This window comes from Arachis stenosperma, chromosome 6 (assembly GCF_014773155.1).
Source record: "Arachis stenosperma cultivar V10309 chromosome 6, arast.V10309.gnm1.PFL2, whole genome shotgun sequence".
NCBI classification, from domain to species: Eukaryota; Viridiplantae; Streptophyta; class Magnoliopsida; order Fabales; family Fabaceae; genus Arachis; species Arachis stenosperma.
The window spans coordinates 110,572,862-110,587,472 of NC_080382.1; the positions used below are offsets into that span (position 1 = coordinate 110,572,862).

At 40.9% G+C, this 14,611-nt stretch overlaps 1 protein-coding gene across 1 annotated transcript in view; it reads left to right on the top strand.

Moving 5' to 3' along the window:
• The first annotated feature begins 498 nt into the window (after positions 1-498).
• The window catches only part of LOC130934401 (zinc transporter 5-like), a 37,736-nt gene continuing 23,623 nt past the window's right edge, over positions 499-14,611 (top strand). Inside the window, exons 1-2 of the mRNA XM_057863977.1 lie at positions 499-1,083; positions 1,251-1,400. Coding sequence (XP_057719960.1) covers positions 499-1,083; positions 1,251-1,400 — 735 coding nt within the window. The remainder of the gene's footprint in view (positions 1,084-1,250; positions 1,401-14,611) is intronic.

Here is a 14,611-nt window from a genome sequence, read left to right on the forward strand (position 1 = left end):
TGACATAATTTTTTCTTCCATATGTAGACTTTCTGTATTTAAGTATTTTAAAAATTATATTTTAATTGATTGTAGCATATGGTGTCGACATAATGTCACACTTTTGATGTTTATAAAAGTCTAACTAAAGATTGAAAAGTTGTAACATAGTTCATAAATGTTTATAATTAATTAGTAAGTATATTTGAGTTAAAAAAATCAAGTATTTTAACACTAAAAATATTATTAATAAAATGTGAATGTACTTCAATGCACTACTTACCTCATAAATAAAAGTTGATATATTAAAAAAGTTGATCTTTAATTAGGTGAATACACTTAAAAAATATTATATTGATCAAATTATAGTAATCTTTTAAGATCTGTAAATTATTATGTCGACAAATATTTTTCAATTATAAAATTATTTTGGGATAATGATATTATTGGTCTCTTATAAATATAAATTTATTTTTGTTCAGTTTCTTACTTACACTCTGATTTCAATACACTTTCACTATGAATGAGATGAATCAAAATACCCAAGTACTCTTGATCTATAGCATTCTTATTTTGCTTGTTGTCCCAAGTGTAGTTGTTTCTGAGTGCACCTGTGATGAATCAAAAGAAGTCCGAGACAAAGGCAAGTCGCTGAAGTTAAAGATAGCAGCTATTATATCCATTCTAATTGCCAGTACAATTGGTGTTTGTATTCCATTTCTCGGCAAACTCATACCTGCTATAAGTCCAGAAAAAGACATCTTCCTCTTAATTAAGGCCTTTGCGGCAGGTGTCATATTGGCCACCGGATTTATTCATGTGTTGCCGGATGCGTTCGAGAATCTAACTTCACCTTGTTTGCACGATCATCCTTGGGGAGATTTTCCTTTCACTGGATTTGTGGCCATGTGCACTAGTATAGGAACCCTTATGGTTGATGCTTATGCCACTGCTTATTTTCAAAAATCGCACTTCCAAGAGGCACAAGTAGAGACTTTCACAGATACAGAAAAAGATCTTCACCTCCACGAAACACATGCTCATGCACATGGCTTTGTTCCCAGTAAGTCTTCAGAGCTACTTCCTCATCGCGTCATATCACAGGTAACTGTATATGTGCAGTATTTTTAAGAACAACTCAGGTAAACTATATATGTGCAGTTTTATATTCTTTGATTTTATTGACTAGCAATAGAATTGCCAAACTACTCTAATTGATTTTGAAATTTTTGATTTATAATAATAATTATTTTGAAAGAATTTGACTATAGGTGTTGGAGTTGGGGATCGTTGTCCATTCTATCGTAATAGGAATCACCTTGGGAGTATCAATGAGTTCAGAAACAATAAGACCCCTCGTTGCTGCGTTGACATTCCATCAGTTCTTTGAAGATATCGAACTTGGAAGCTGCATAACTCAGGTACTACTTTAAATATTTAATTTATAATCACCTGTTTATATTATTATCCAAGATTAGTAACATTTAAAGGCTAAATTAGTGGTTATATGAAAATATATTATTAGCCGTGTGTTTTAAACTAAAATAAAACTTTCTAAAGATTTTGTGGTTTGTAAATAAACTAAAGAATTAATTTTTTTAATAAAATAAAGAAACCTTCAAAAATTATTATGATAAAATTGATTTCGGTGTTAGGAGATTACGGTTAATGAGCTTCCAAAAAAGTAAACGAGCAAATAAAAGAGTAATACTTTAAATTAATTTTTAAAAAATTTTTAGTCGAATATTTAATTTTTAACAAATTTTAATCATTAAATTAGCTTTTAAATTTTTATTTGGTTAAACAAATTCAACTCCATCGTTTTTTATATAAAAGGTTTGATTTGAGAATTTTATAAATTTTTAAAGACGGTTATATCTTTTATTAAACTATGATATAGAGATTAATTTATCTAATTTTTAATCAAAATTTATCTAATAAAATAAAAGTTTAGAAACTGATTTAGTGACTAAAATTTATTGAAAATAAATTACCTGACTAAAATTTTTTTGAAAATTAATTTGGAATATTACCCTAAATAAAATAATAGGCTATGGACATTTATTTTTTTGTAAAAACTTATATGTAACCCATTTGAAAACATAGAAAGATGGTTAGTCAGATACTCAGATTAGTATACTATTATTTGAAATCACATCCATTCAGAAAAAAGAAGATAATAAAATGGAGACATAAATTTATCTCGTTATAAAGAATGTTTAGAGACTTGCCGTGTTTGTTATAATTATTCAAATCAGTAAATAATTGAAAGTTATTATATTTAATTTAATATTTATAAATATATATATATATATAATTTAAAATTATATATTTATTATATTTAATATTATGTATTTATTTTAGACATAATTAATAAATATAAAAAATAAAATAAATTTAAATTAATTTAGACAAATTTTATTATTTTTTAAATATTTATGTATTCAAAATTATTTTTTTTATTTCAAATTTTAATATAAAGAACATTAGTTTAATTTTTATATACTTTAATGTACATATATACTTTTACATAAAAATCTAATTAAATTATACATTTTAAATGACCGGCTTTTTAAGTAATAAATTAAAAAATTAATTACTTCTATTAATGTGGTAATACATAATCAGTTATTTTTGTAAATAATAAATAATCATTTTTTATCATAAAAAATTAAAACGCCGACAAATTGACTATCAATAATTTAAACTAAATTATAACCTTCAATGTTTATCTTTGTTTAATATTTTTAATTAATTAATTTGGTGAAAGACTCTATTAATTTTAATCCTATATGATAATAAACTCTCATAAATATCAAATAGTAATAATAATGCCATTCAATTTTTTTTCTCTTAAAATACTCTTATTCTTCTTCTCATCTTATTTACCAAATTAAAATTCTAAGCCCTAATTTATAAAGTAAAAACTACATAAATTTGAGAAAAGAATATAAATAACTTTTAAGAGAAAATATCAAAGTGTTTGTCTTAGTCTTTGTTATTCTCTGTTTTACTGGTGTCTATATTTTTTCAGAAGCATGGTTCGCTTTGTACTACAACTGATTTAAATGAAACTTATCCAAAAATTTATCAATAAAATTAAGGATTATTGACAAAAGACTTAACTTCATTCTCACCTCTCATTCGTTGGTGTCACAAAATTATTGATATCTTTAAAAAGAGATTTAGGCTCAGAGGCCAAAAAAAAAATTTTTTTTTTTTTACTTAATTCAATAATAAAAAATAAATTATTACAAAGTTTATCTTACATACTTACTCCATCATCTTTCAAAATCTTTTTTCAAACTACACAGCATCAAAATCAGATAATATATAATTATATAATATATTTAAAAATAATAGTCAAAATATTACGAAACTTATGTCACATGTTTGCCTTATCATCTCTCAAAATTTATCTTCAAACTACACGTATCAGATAATATATAATTATATAATATATTTTAAAATGATAGTCAAAATGTCAAATTGTTCTCTATCATTCAAATTTTTCAATGTGAAACGAATTTTAATCAATAACTTTAAAAAAGAGAATAATAAATTAGACTATTTTTAATATATATATATATATATATATATATAAAGAAAGAAACTTTACTTAATTCAATAATAAAAAATAAATTGCTACAAAGTTTATGTCACATACTTGTTCCATTATCTTCTAAAATTCTTTTTTAAACTGCACGCATAAGAATCAGAGAATATATAATTATATAATATATTTAAAAATGATATTCAAAATGTTACAAAACTTATGTCACATATTTGCCCCCATTATCTTCTAAAATTCTTTTTCAAACTACACGTATCACAATCTGATAATATATAATTATATAATATATTTTAAAATGATAGTCAAAATGTCAAATTATTCTCCATCATTCACGTTTTTCAATGCGCAACAGATTTTAGTCAATAGTTAGACTATTTTATATATATATATATATATATATATATATATATATATATATATATATATATATATATATATATAGAAACTTTACTTAATTCAATAATAAAAAATAAATTACTATAAAGCTTATGTCACATATTTATTCCATCATTTTCTAAAATTTTTTTTCAAATTGCACGGCATAATTATATAATATATTTAAAAATGATAGTTAAACTATCAAATTGTTTTCCATTATTCAAATTTTTCAACGCGCAACAAATTTTAGTCAATAGCTGACATGTTCGTAAAAAAGAGAATAATAAATTAAACTATTTTTAATATATATATATATGAATCATTTTAGTAAGATTTTCTTTGTATAGATATTATACAAAATTTTAAAAAAAAAAATTTTTTGGGTTAAACTAAGGACATTTGGGGTCTTTTTGTTGAACATTGATCATAACTTAAAAAAAGAGTTGTAATTCAAGTGTTTAGCAATTAGCATGTCAAATTAAATTAAGCCCTTGGAATTAGAATGAGTTAAAACTTTTGACATCTTTAAGTTAGTTGACGAAAAATTTAGGTGTGCATACAAGTGAAATTTTTTTTAAATAAATAAATTAACTTTTTATATTTATTTATTTTTTAATTATTTATATTTTTACTCAATAACTTCGAATTTTAATAGACAATAAATGAATTGAAGTTTTGAATATTAAGATCTTTGTAATTTAAATTATATCTTATTCAATTTTAAATTTTTTATTTTGTAATTTAAATCTTTCAAATGGTTATATTTCTTCAATCCAAATTATAATAGTTTAAATTAGATTAGATTACAAAATAAATTTAAATCCATACAATATAAATTGTAATCGTTTTAATCAATTGGATTATATTAGAAAACAAAATCAAATAGATATATATAATTCAAATTGTAATAATTATATCAATTTTACATTATCTTGTAAATCGATTCAAACGGTATTATAAATATTTTTTATTTTTTAATAATTTGATATTTTTGCCACTGTTATAAGAATAACATTTATGTTTGATATACATTAAAATTAGTCATAAAAATTAGCGACTAACATAATATTATATGTTAGAATACAAAATACACATTATAAAATAGTTAAACAATACATGTATTTAAATATAAATACATAATAGCTGATTTTTGTAGTTAAATTTAGTGTACATATAGCATTTTTATTATAATAAAATACATATCAAGATCGTTTAAGAAATACTTATAAATATAAATTTTAATTTCTTTATTTTTGAAAATTGCTTAATGATACATTTATAAAGCTATTTTCTTTATATTCCACATTTATAATACTATAAAGTTCACGTTTCACATACAGAAAAATATATGCTCATATGACAACAAATGTAAATTTGATCGTTGCTCTATTTTTATTTATTTCTATTTCTAATTATTAAATTTTATACGGTGGACCGTTGTTCTTCAAAAATAGCACAACTAATATAAGAGAGTGCATCACTGCATTGTCAATATTTACTCAGCTATCTAATTATTTGATTGAGTTTTTAATTTTTTTATTAAGGTGATCAATTATCAAACGTTTGAATTCACAAATTAAAAAAAAAAGTGAAATAGAGAAAGAATGAATAATAAAAGAAGTTGTAATAATTGAAATAAAAATAAAAAAAATTTAACTTTCTAAAATTTTAAAATTAAAGAATACAATCAAAGTGATAAAGAAGAGAAAAATAAAAGTAAAATGAGAAGTGAGACCTAAGTCAATAAGAATTTTAACGGATTGAAATGAATTTGGATTGAACAAAAAATACTTGAATATTAGGGTATTTGTTACGGCCCGGCCCAGAACCAGCTTTGGGCCGACCCGACCCCTGTAACACCCGACCCGGGCACGCGCCCTACAACCGACCCGGACACGCGTCCTGTACGGATCACACACGTGCTGCAGGACAGCGTCCTTGGGAATATGGGCCTGTCACGTAAGGGGCCCACTACTGACATGTATATAAGGGGAAGATTGGCTCTTCCCCCGAGGTACGTCACATTCTCTCACTCCATTATTCTGCCCGCCTGCACATTGCTGACTTGAGCGTCGGAGTGTCTTTGCAGGTGGCACCCCCCTCGTCTGTTCGCCAGTACAAGTGCTCGCCAGCTCGGCAGACCCACAATCAGTGCGACCAAGACTAAGACATCCTCACCTATCCATCTTGCATCTTCTGTCCACCCGACCTGTTCGGAAGCCGACTAACGAACATTGGCGCCGTCTGTGGGGACTCTAAATGGAGGTTGTACTGGGTCTTGGCGACCAAGGCCGGGCTGCCGGAGCGGAGGGGGCAGCCTCCGTCGCCTCGCAAGGGGGCGGCGAAGGTCCCCCCATCGACGCACGGGGACACGACCATTCGGAGGAACGGGCGGCGATAGCGCCATAATAATGCAAGAGCTGCGCCACCGAGTCCAGAACCTGGAGCGGCAGCTTGCCGACCGGGAGCGGGACGGACGCTCTACCGATCCGAGCTATACCCCGTCTCCCGGAAGCGAGGAGGAAGACTCTTACCGAAGCCGCCCGCGGACGGAAGCAGAGAGTTCGCGGGAGGAGTCACCCATAATGAGGAGACGAAATGACACGATCATCTACTCCCGAGGCAGACCGACCCATCGAGCGACAAGAGGTCGCGAAGACGGAAGAACACGACAACCTGTGATAATGGGCGCCACCCCGTTCCACCGATCTATCCTCGAGGTCCGGCTGCCGAAACACTTCGACAAGCCAACGGACATGAGGTACGACGGAACTCAAGACCCTCTAGAACACCTGACGGCCTTCGAGGCCAGAATGAATCTAGAGGGGGTAGGCGACGAAGTGAGATGCCGCGCCTTCCCGGTGACCTTAGCAGGACCAGCGATCAAATGGTTTAACGGCCTCCCCCAAGGTTCTATCTACAATTTCTCAGACATCAGCCGCGCTTTCCTGGCTCAATTCACAACGCGAATAGCAAAGGCTAAGCACCCCATCAACCTTTTGGGGATAACCCAGAGACAAGGAGAATCGACGAGGAAGTACTTGGATCGGTTCAACGACGAATGTTTGGAAATTGACGGCTTAACCGACTCGGTGGCCAGTCTTTGCCTAACGAACGGCCTCCTCAACGAGAACTTCCGGAAACACCTCACCACGAAACCAGTTTGGACGATGCATGAAATCCAAACAGTGGCCAAGGAGTATATAAACGACGAGGAAGTCAGCCGAGTCGTGGCTGCCAACAAACGGCAGTCCGGTTACAGCCAAGCACGGCAGCCCGTCGACGGAGAGAGAGCTAAGGAAAAAGCTAGGGAAGAGGCGTCAAACAGGGCACCTCGACCATTCCCCAGGGTCGGGAAATTCAACAATTACACCCCACTCACTCTCCCCATCGTGGAGGTCTACCAACAGATAGCGGAGAAGGGAATCCTCCCGAAGCCCCGAGCACTTAAGGACCGAACAGGAGGAAACAAGAACCTTTACTGTGATTACCACAAGGGGTATGGCCATCAAACACAGGACTGTTTCGACCTGAAGGATGCACTAGAACAGGCGATAAGGGAAGGAAAGCTAGCCGCGTTCTCCCATCTCATCAGGGAGCCGAGAAGGCGTTATCGCGATCAAGATGAGGAAGCCAAGGCGCGCTCGACCAGGCGACGGCAGGAACCCGAAGGCGGGAACCATGGCCTCACCGTGATAAACGTGGTAACGGCAAAGAACGCCGCACCAAAATCCCGGTCGGCACACAAAAAGGACGCCAAGGTTTTGGCGATCTCATCTCCACCCGGGCAGAGTACCAAGAAACCTCCGTCCATTTCTTTTGGCCCAGAAGACCAATGGTTCAGCAACGCCCCGGAAAACCCTCCCATGGTCATAACGGCCAGAGTGGGAACCGGCCTCGTCAAACGGATCCTTGTCGACACAGGAGCTGATTCAAACATCATGTTCCGCAACGTGTTCGACGCACTAGGGCTGAAGGATGCCGACCTGACGACACACCAGCACGGGGTCATCGGGTTAGGCGACCACTTCATCAAACCAGACGGAGTCATTTCCCTACCAATCTCGGTGGGACAGGTGCAGGGTCAGAGGTCGGCGATGGCCGAGTTCGTAATCCTCCGAGACTCCACAGCCTACAACATCATCTTGGGAAGAAAAACAATCAATGATTTTGAAGCCATAATCAACACCAAGCTACTAGTTATGAAGTTTGTCACCGATGATGGATCCATAGGGACCATAAGAGGAGACCTCGAGACGGCGGTCGCTTGTGACAACGCCAGCCTTTCCCTCAGAAAGAAGTCCAAGGAAGCATCTGGCGTATTCCTAGCCGACCTCGATGCCAGAGTAGAGGACAAGCCGAGGCCGGAACCAGAAGGGGACCTGGAGAAATTTAGCATCGGTAACGAAGGGGAAAAGTTCACATTCGTCAACAAGAACCTCCCACATGAGTTGAAGGAGCCTTTGATTGAAATGATAAGGGCCAACAAAGACCTGTTCGCATGGACGCCAGCCGACATGCCGGGCATAGATCCACAAATCATCTCCCATCACCTAGCCGTCAAGCCGGAAGCACGCCCAGTGGCTCAACGAAGGAGAAAGATGTCGGCGGAAAGAGCAGAGGAGGTAGCCAAGCAAACGGCCGGCCTCCTAGAAGCAGGCTTCATACGAGAAGTGGACTACTCAACGTGGCTCTCAAATGTGGTATTGGTGAAAAAACACAATGGCAGATGGAGAATGTGCGTGGACTACTCTGACCTTAACAAAGCATGCCCCAAAGATTGCTTCCCCCTCCCCAACATAGATGCACTCGTCGACGCCGCGGCAGGGTACCGATATCTGAGTTTCATGGACGCCTACTCCGGTTACAATCAGATACCGATGCACCGACCAGACGAAGACAAAACGGCGTTCATAACGCCAGGAGGAACTTTTTGCTACAAGGTAATGCCGTTTGGCTTGAAAAATGCAGGGGCGACATATCAAAGGCTGATGAACAGGATATTCCACGACCTCATAGGGAAAACGGTCGAAGTTTACGTGGACGACATCCTGGCAAAAACAACACGACCTGACGACCTCCTAAACGACCTGGCAAGTGTGTTTGCGTCCCTCCGTCAACATGGTATGAGGCTGAACCCCCTCAAGTGCGCCTTCGCCATGGAAGCCGGCAAGTTCCTGGGATTCATGATAACTCAGAGAGGGGTAGAAGCCAACCCGGAGAAATGCCAGGCAATACTTCAGATGAAGAGCCCGGGCTGTGTCAAGGACATCCAGAGGTTGGCAGGGCGATTAACATCACTTTCCCGGTTTCTCGGGGCCTCGGCGACAAAGGCCCTACCATTCTTCAACCTCATGAAGAAAGGGATGGCGTTTGAATGGACACCCGCGTGCGAAGAAGCCTTTCAACACTTCAAGGAAATCCTAGCGGCACCTCCCGTTCTCGGGAAGCCAAGGGACGGAGAACCACTGTACCTGTACCTCGCTATAACAAGCGAAGCCCTGGCCGCAGTACTAGTGCGGGAGGACGGGAGGACCCAGCAACCAGTCTACTTCATAAGCAGGGCCCTACAAGGAGCAGAGTTAAGATATAGCAAGTTGGAAAAGCTAGCCTTAGCACTCCTAACTTCCTCGAGAAGGTTAAAACAGTATTTCCAGAGTCACCAGGTGGTCGTCAGAACGGACCAAGGGATCCGACAAGTTCTCCAAAAACCCGACCTGGCGGGAAGAATGATGACTTGGTCCATCGAGCTCTCTCAATATGACATACGGTACGAGCCCCGACAAGCCATCAAGGCACAGGCCATGGCAGATTTTTTGGTTGAAGTAACAAGAGACCCAGGCGAAGACATGGGTACACGGTGGAAGCTCCATGTAGACGGAGCCTCCAACCAGACCTTCGGAGGAGCCGGGATCATCCTAGAAAGTCCAAACGGGGTCGTATACGAGCAGTCAGTCAGATTCGAGTTTCCCATCTCGAACAACCAAGCAGAATACGAAGCCCTCATAGGAGGCTTGACCCTAGCAACAGAGGTCGGTGCAAAAAGGCTGGAAGTATGCAGCGACTCCCAAGTCATCACTTCCCAAGTAAACGGCAGCTATCAAGCCAAGGACCCCTTGTTGCAGAAGTACTTGGAAAAGGTCAAAAGCTTGAGCCAAAAGTTTGACGAGGTCACGGTCCAGCATGTACCCAGAGAAAGGAACGCACGAGCAGACCTCCTATCAAAATTAGCCAGCACTAAGCCAGGGGAGGGAAACCGGTCTCTCATCCAAGGCATGACAAGGGAACCTGCAATTGCACTACACATAACAACCCTAAGTTCTTCATGGCTAGACCCCATCACCAACTACTTAGAACACGGCCAAGTCCCTGGTGACGAAAAGGATGCGGTGAAATTAAGGAGGGAAGCGGCCAAATACGCCGTCATCCAAGGACAGCTATTCAGAAAAGGGCTCAGCCAGCCCCTACTGAAGTGCCTACACCCCGACCAAACGGACTACGTCCTTAGGGAAGTCCACGAGGGCTGCTGTGGGCACCACATCGGAGGAAAAGCCCTAGCAAGGAAGTTGATCCGAGCTGGGTACTACTGGCCGTCGATGATGGCGGATTCCAAAGAGTTTGTCAAAAAGTGCGTAAAGTGCCAACAGAACGCCAACTTTGCCAAGGCACCGGCAAACGAGTTGAGCTTGCTGACGACTTCCCGGCCATTCGCTCAGTGGGGAATCGACCTCTTGGGGCCTTTCCCTGTCGGCCCTGGGCAGGTCAAATATCTCATAGTGGCAATTGATTACTATACTAAATGGATAGAAGCCGAACCATTGGCTAGCATATCCTCAGCCAATTGCAGAAAATTCATGTGGAGGCAGGTGATAACACGGTTCGGGATACCAGAGGTCGTCATCTCGGACAACGGCACACAATTTGCTGACAAAAAGTTCACAGAATTTCTCAACGGCCTAGGTATAAGGCAAAGGTTCTCTTCGGTAGAACACCCTCGGACGAACGGACAAGTGGAGTCCGCCAACAAGGTTATCCTTTCAGGGCTAAAGAAGAGGTTGGACAACAAAAAGGGCGCTTGGGCCGACGAGCTGGCATCGGTCCTCTGGTCTTACCGAACAACCGAGCAATCCTCCACCAAGGAAACCCCATTCCGACTGATGTACGGGGTGGATGCAGTAATACCCGTGGAAATCGGCGAACCAAGCCCACGATTGCTCTTGAAAGGAGTAGAGGAAACTGTAGAAAAGGACCTGATAAAAGAAGCCCGAGAAATGGCCCACTTGACAGAAACGGCGCTAAAACAAAGAGTGGCGCTCCGTTACAACACCAAAGTGCTCAAGAGGGAATTCGGACCAAACGACCTTGTCCTGAGGCGAAATGATATCGGCCTGCCGACCCCAGGAGAAGGCAAGCTAGCGGCCAACTGGGAAGGCCCATACAGAATCAAGAAAGTGATGGGAAAAGGGGCCTTTAAGTTAGAAAGGCTCGATGGCAAGGAGGTCCCGAGAACATGGAACGCGGACAACCTTAGAAGATTCTACTCCTAGAGGACGCAGCGACCTGCCGGCTAATCTAGCTAAGTAGTTAATTTGCCATTTGAACTTCATAGTAACTTTCAAGTCTTTTATGTGGATACCGAATAAGATATACTTGTGCAAATTCTCCACCATGTTCTATCTAAGTTTTTCAGATAAACCGTCCCATCGTGACTGACAACGACGTGCGACCCGGGACTGATCACCCGGGAAGTCGTCAATCAACGTCTTAACAAACAACTACACGAAAGGCCACGGGCCGCCAGTCTAAACAACTTCAAACCAAAAACGGTTAATAGGAACGATAACACGAGCAAGCGAGTAAACGACGAAGTATAAACCAATACGGTTAGAAATGATAACGCACTCAGACAAATAAAAAGCTTATCACGACAACATGGGCAAACGGCTAAAATGGTCATTAATCACAAGCCAAAATAAAACGGCTAAATTGTTCGCAAGCCAAAAACGGCCAAGACTAAGATAGTTTACAAGTCATAACAAAGCGGCTGCACGAAAGGCTGTAAACAAGAAATTCACTTCTTGGGGACGTCGACAACCTTGCCATCAAGAATAACCTTGCGGACACCAATCGCCGACGTGTCGAACTCAGGAGCAACAACTTTAATTTGAGCTTTGAGGGCTTCCTCAGTACCCAAGATCGCGGCCTTGCCCTGCTTAACGACATCTTTATACTTCGCCTTCCACGTTGCCAGCTCGGCCTCCGCGGCCTGCTTCTCTTTCTCGACTTCGGCCGTACGCTTCTGCGCTTCGCCGACCTGTTTCTCCAGAGCCATCTCACGCTCGACTAGACGTTCAATCGTCGCGTCCGACTCTTTCTGTTTCTTCTCGGCAGCGGTTAACTTTTGTTCGGCGGAAGTAGCTTTCTGCTCGGCGGTGGTGGCTTTTTTCTCGGCGGCATCCAACTTCTCCGAAGTTTGAGTCAACCGCTCCCGAAGAGTTTCCACTTCACTTTTCAATTCATTGTTGGCCTTCCCAGCGGAGTCCAACTTCCGACGGAGAGACTCCATCCCGGATAGCTCAAACTCGGCCTTCCGGGCTATCACGGCGCCCCGCAGAAGAGTTCGGTACATCCACCTCGCCTGCCCGGCAAGGGAAGACTCGTGGAAGTACTCCTCAGTGCCAGGAATGAGTTGGGTATCTATGAAGTTGCTGGCATCGAAATTCCTTTCCATGACGGTAAGGACACCCTCAGGACTAGAGGACGCCGTGGATGTCTTCTTTCTCTTTCTCTTTAGGCTAGAGACCTCCACCACCTCCTCCTCATCATCCGGATTGGGCATCGAACCCCCAGTCCCGACAACCTCACGGATAGGAGAAACACGGGCCGCCTCGCCACCTTCAACCGAGGCGCCCTGAGCCGAGGTCCCGATCCCATCGGTTGCGGCCTTCTGCTCGGTGCGTCTTTGTCCTCCGGTGCATCAGGTCCCTTTGAGGCGGGTTGCTCGTCACTCTCCTCATCGTCGCCACCACCAAGGAAAGTTTGAAACAAGTCGGGAAGACCCGTCACGGACGCCGACATATCCACTGCGGGAAAACAAGTAAGGTCGGTTAGTCGTCACATAATATCAACAAGAAAGGAAAAAGATAAAGCGTAAAGTAAAGAGCTTCTCACAAATATAATTACGACCGGAATCCCGATCACCCATGAGGAGGTGGGGATTTACTGGGTTCTTCCCAAAAACCGCGTTTAGCACCTCGGCAATCTGCTGATCTTCTGCCGACATGTTTTTATAAACTACCTTAATAAAACTATTGGCTCCTGCCCCGAAGCTCCAATAAGTCGGGATGAGCCGTACCCCCTCCAGAGACAACCAAAAGGGGTGGCGACCTTTGGCCGGACGGACCTTAAAATACTTGTCCTTAAACCCATGGTAAGAATCTTCGAACAAGCCGAAAATCTTCCGGCCCTGAGCAGCCCGGAAGGACATGAACCCTTTCCTGTGTTTCCCCTGCTTGGTAGGGTTTGTGAGGGTGAAGAAAAAGAGAAAGACATCTACGGACACCGGCAGGTCGAGATATTCACAAACCATCTCGAAACAGCGGATCGAAGCCCAACTGTTCGGATGCAACTGCGACGGTGACACAGAAATTCGGTTTAAGAGCGCCATTTGAAAGGCTGAAAACGGAATGCGAACTCCGACTTGAGTGAACATGGCCTTGTAGAACCAAATCCAGTCGGCGACCTGGCGGGGTTGGAAGTTGATTTCATACAACCGCTCGTGAGCAGCCGGGACGAAGGCGTCATAATTGGCCTCCTCGTCAGTCCCGCCACACAGATACCCGGCTTGTCGGAACTCGGTGAGCTCCTCTTCGCTCATTTGGTTGGGTGAATCCCTCACATCTGAGACGACCCAAGCATACTGGTCGTAAGCCGCAGGGTTAACGGATGCTCGGGAGACCGTGCGGGCCATACCTACATGGGGGTACCATCCAGTTAGTCTAAGAGATCGGTCGCTCAGGCCGAAAACAAACACCACCCCCACGACTTCCCGACTAACGGCAAACAAGATTAGAAGACTAAAGGAACGAGAAAAAGCCTACCCTAGAATGGTACTTCCCCCCTAACACGTCTACTCGCAACTAAGGCTACGCAGTAACATCAAAAGAACCAAATAACAAGCATGCAGAAGTAATGCACAAAAGGGAGGATGATCAGGAAAAATTACCTGAATTGATGAGAGGAAGATGGAGTTGAATCTGGTAAAATGCAAGAAACCCGAACGGAGGCACCACAGCAAAGCCTTGTAGCAAGGAGGGGGAAGGGAGAATAGAGGGTGCGGAAAAAGTACATAAAATGAAGAAATACCAAAACCGCTCGTTTAAAAGCTGCCTCCAGAGCGCGAAACGCCTGGGGGCAAAATGGTCTTTTCAAACGGGGTTTTTCACCCCATTATGAGCATTCAATGCTCGGCGCAGGAAACGAGGCGATGAAACGGTTGTTTGAGCAACCAAGAGACGCGCCTTGGGGGCACGTCCTCCCCACGAGCGACCGACCAGACGAGATGCTAGACGACACGCCATTGGTAGCTCCCACGACTACCATTGGCGCGTGGGGGCACTGTTACGGCCCGGCCCAGAACCAGCTTTGGGCCGACCCGACCCCTGTAACACCCGACCCGGG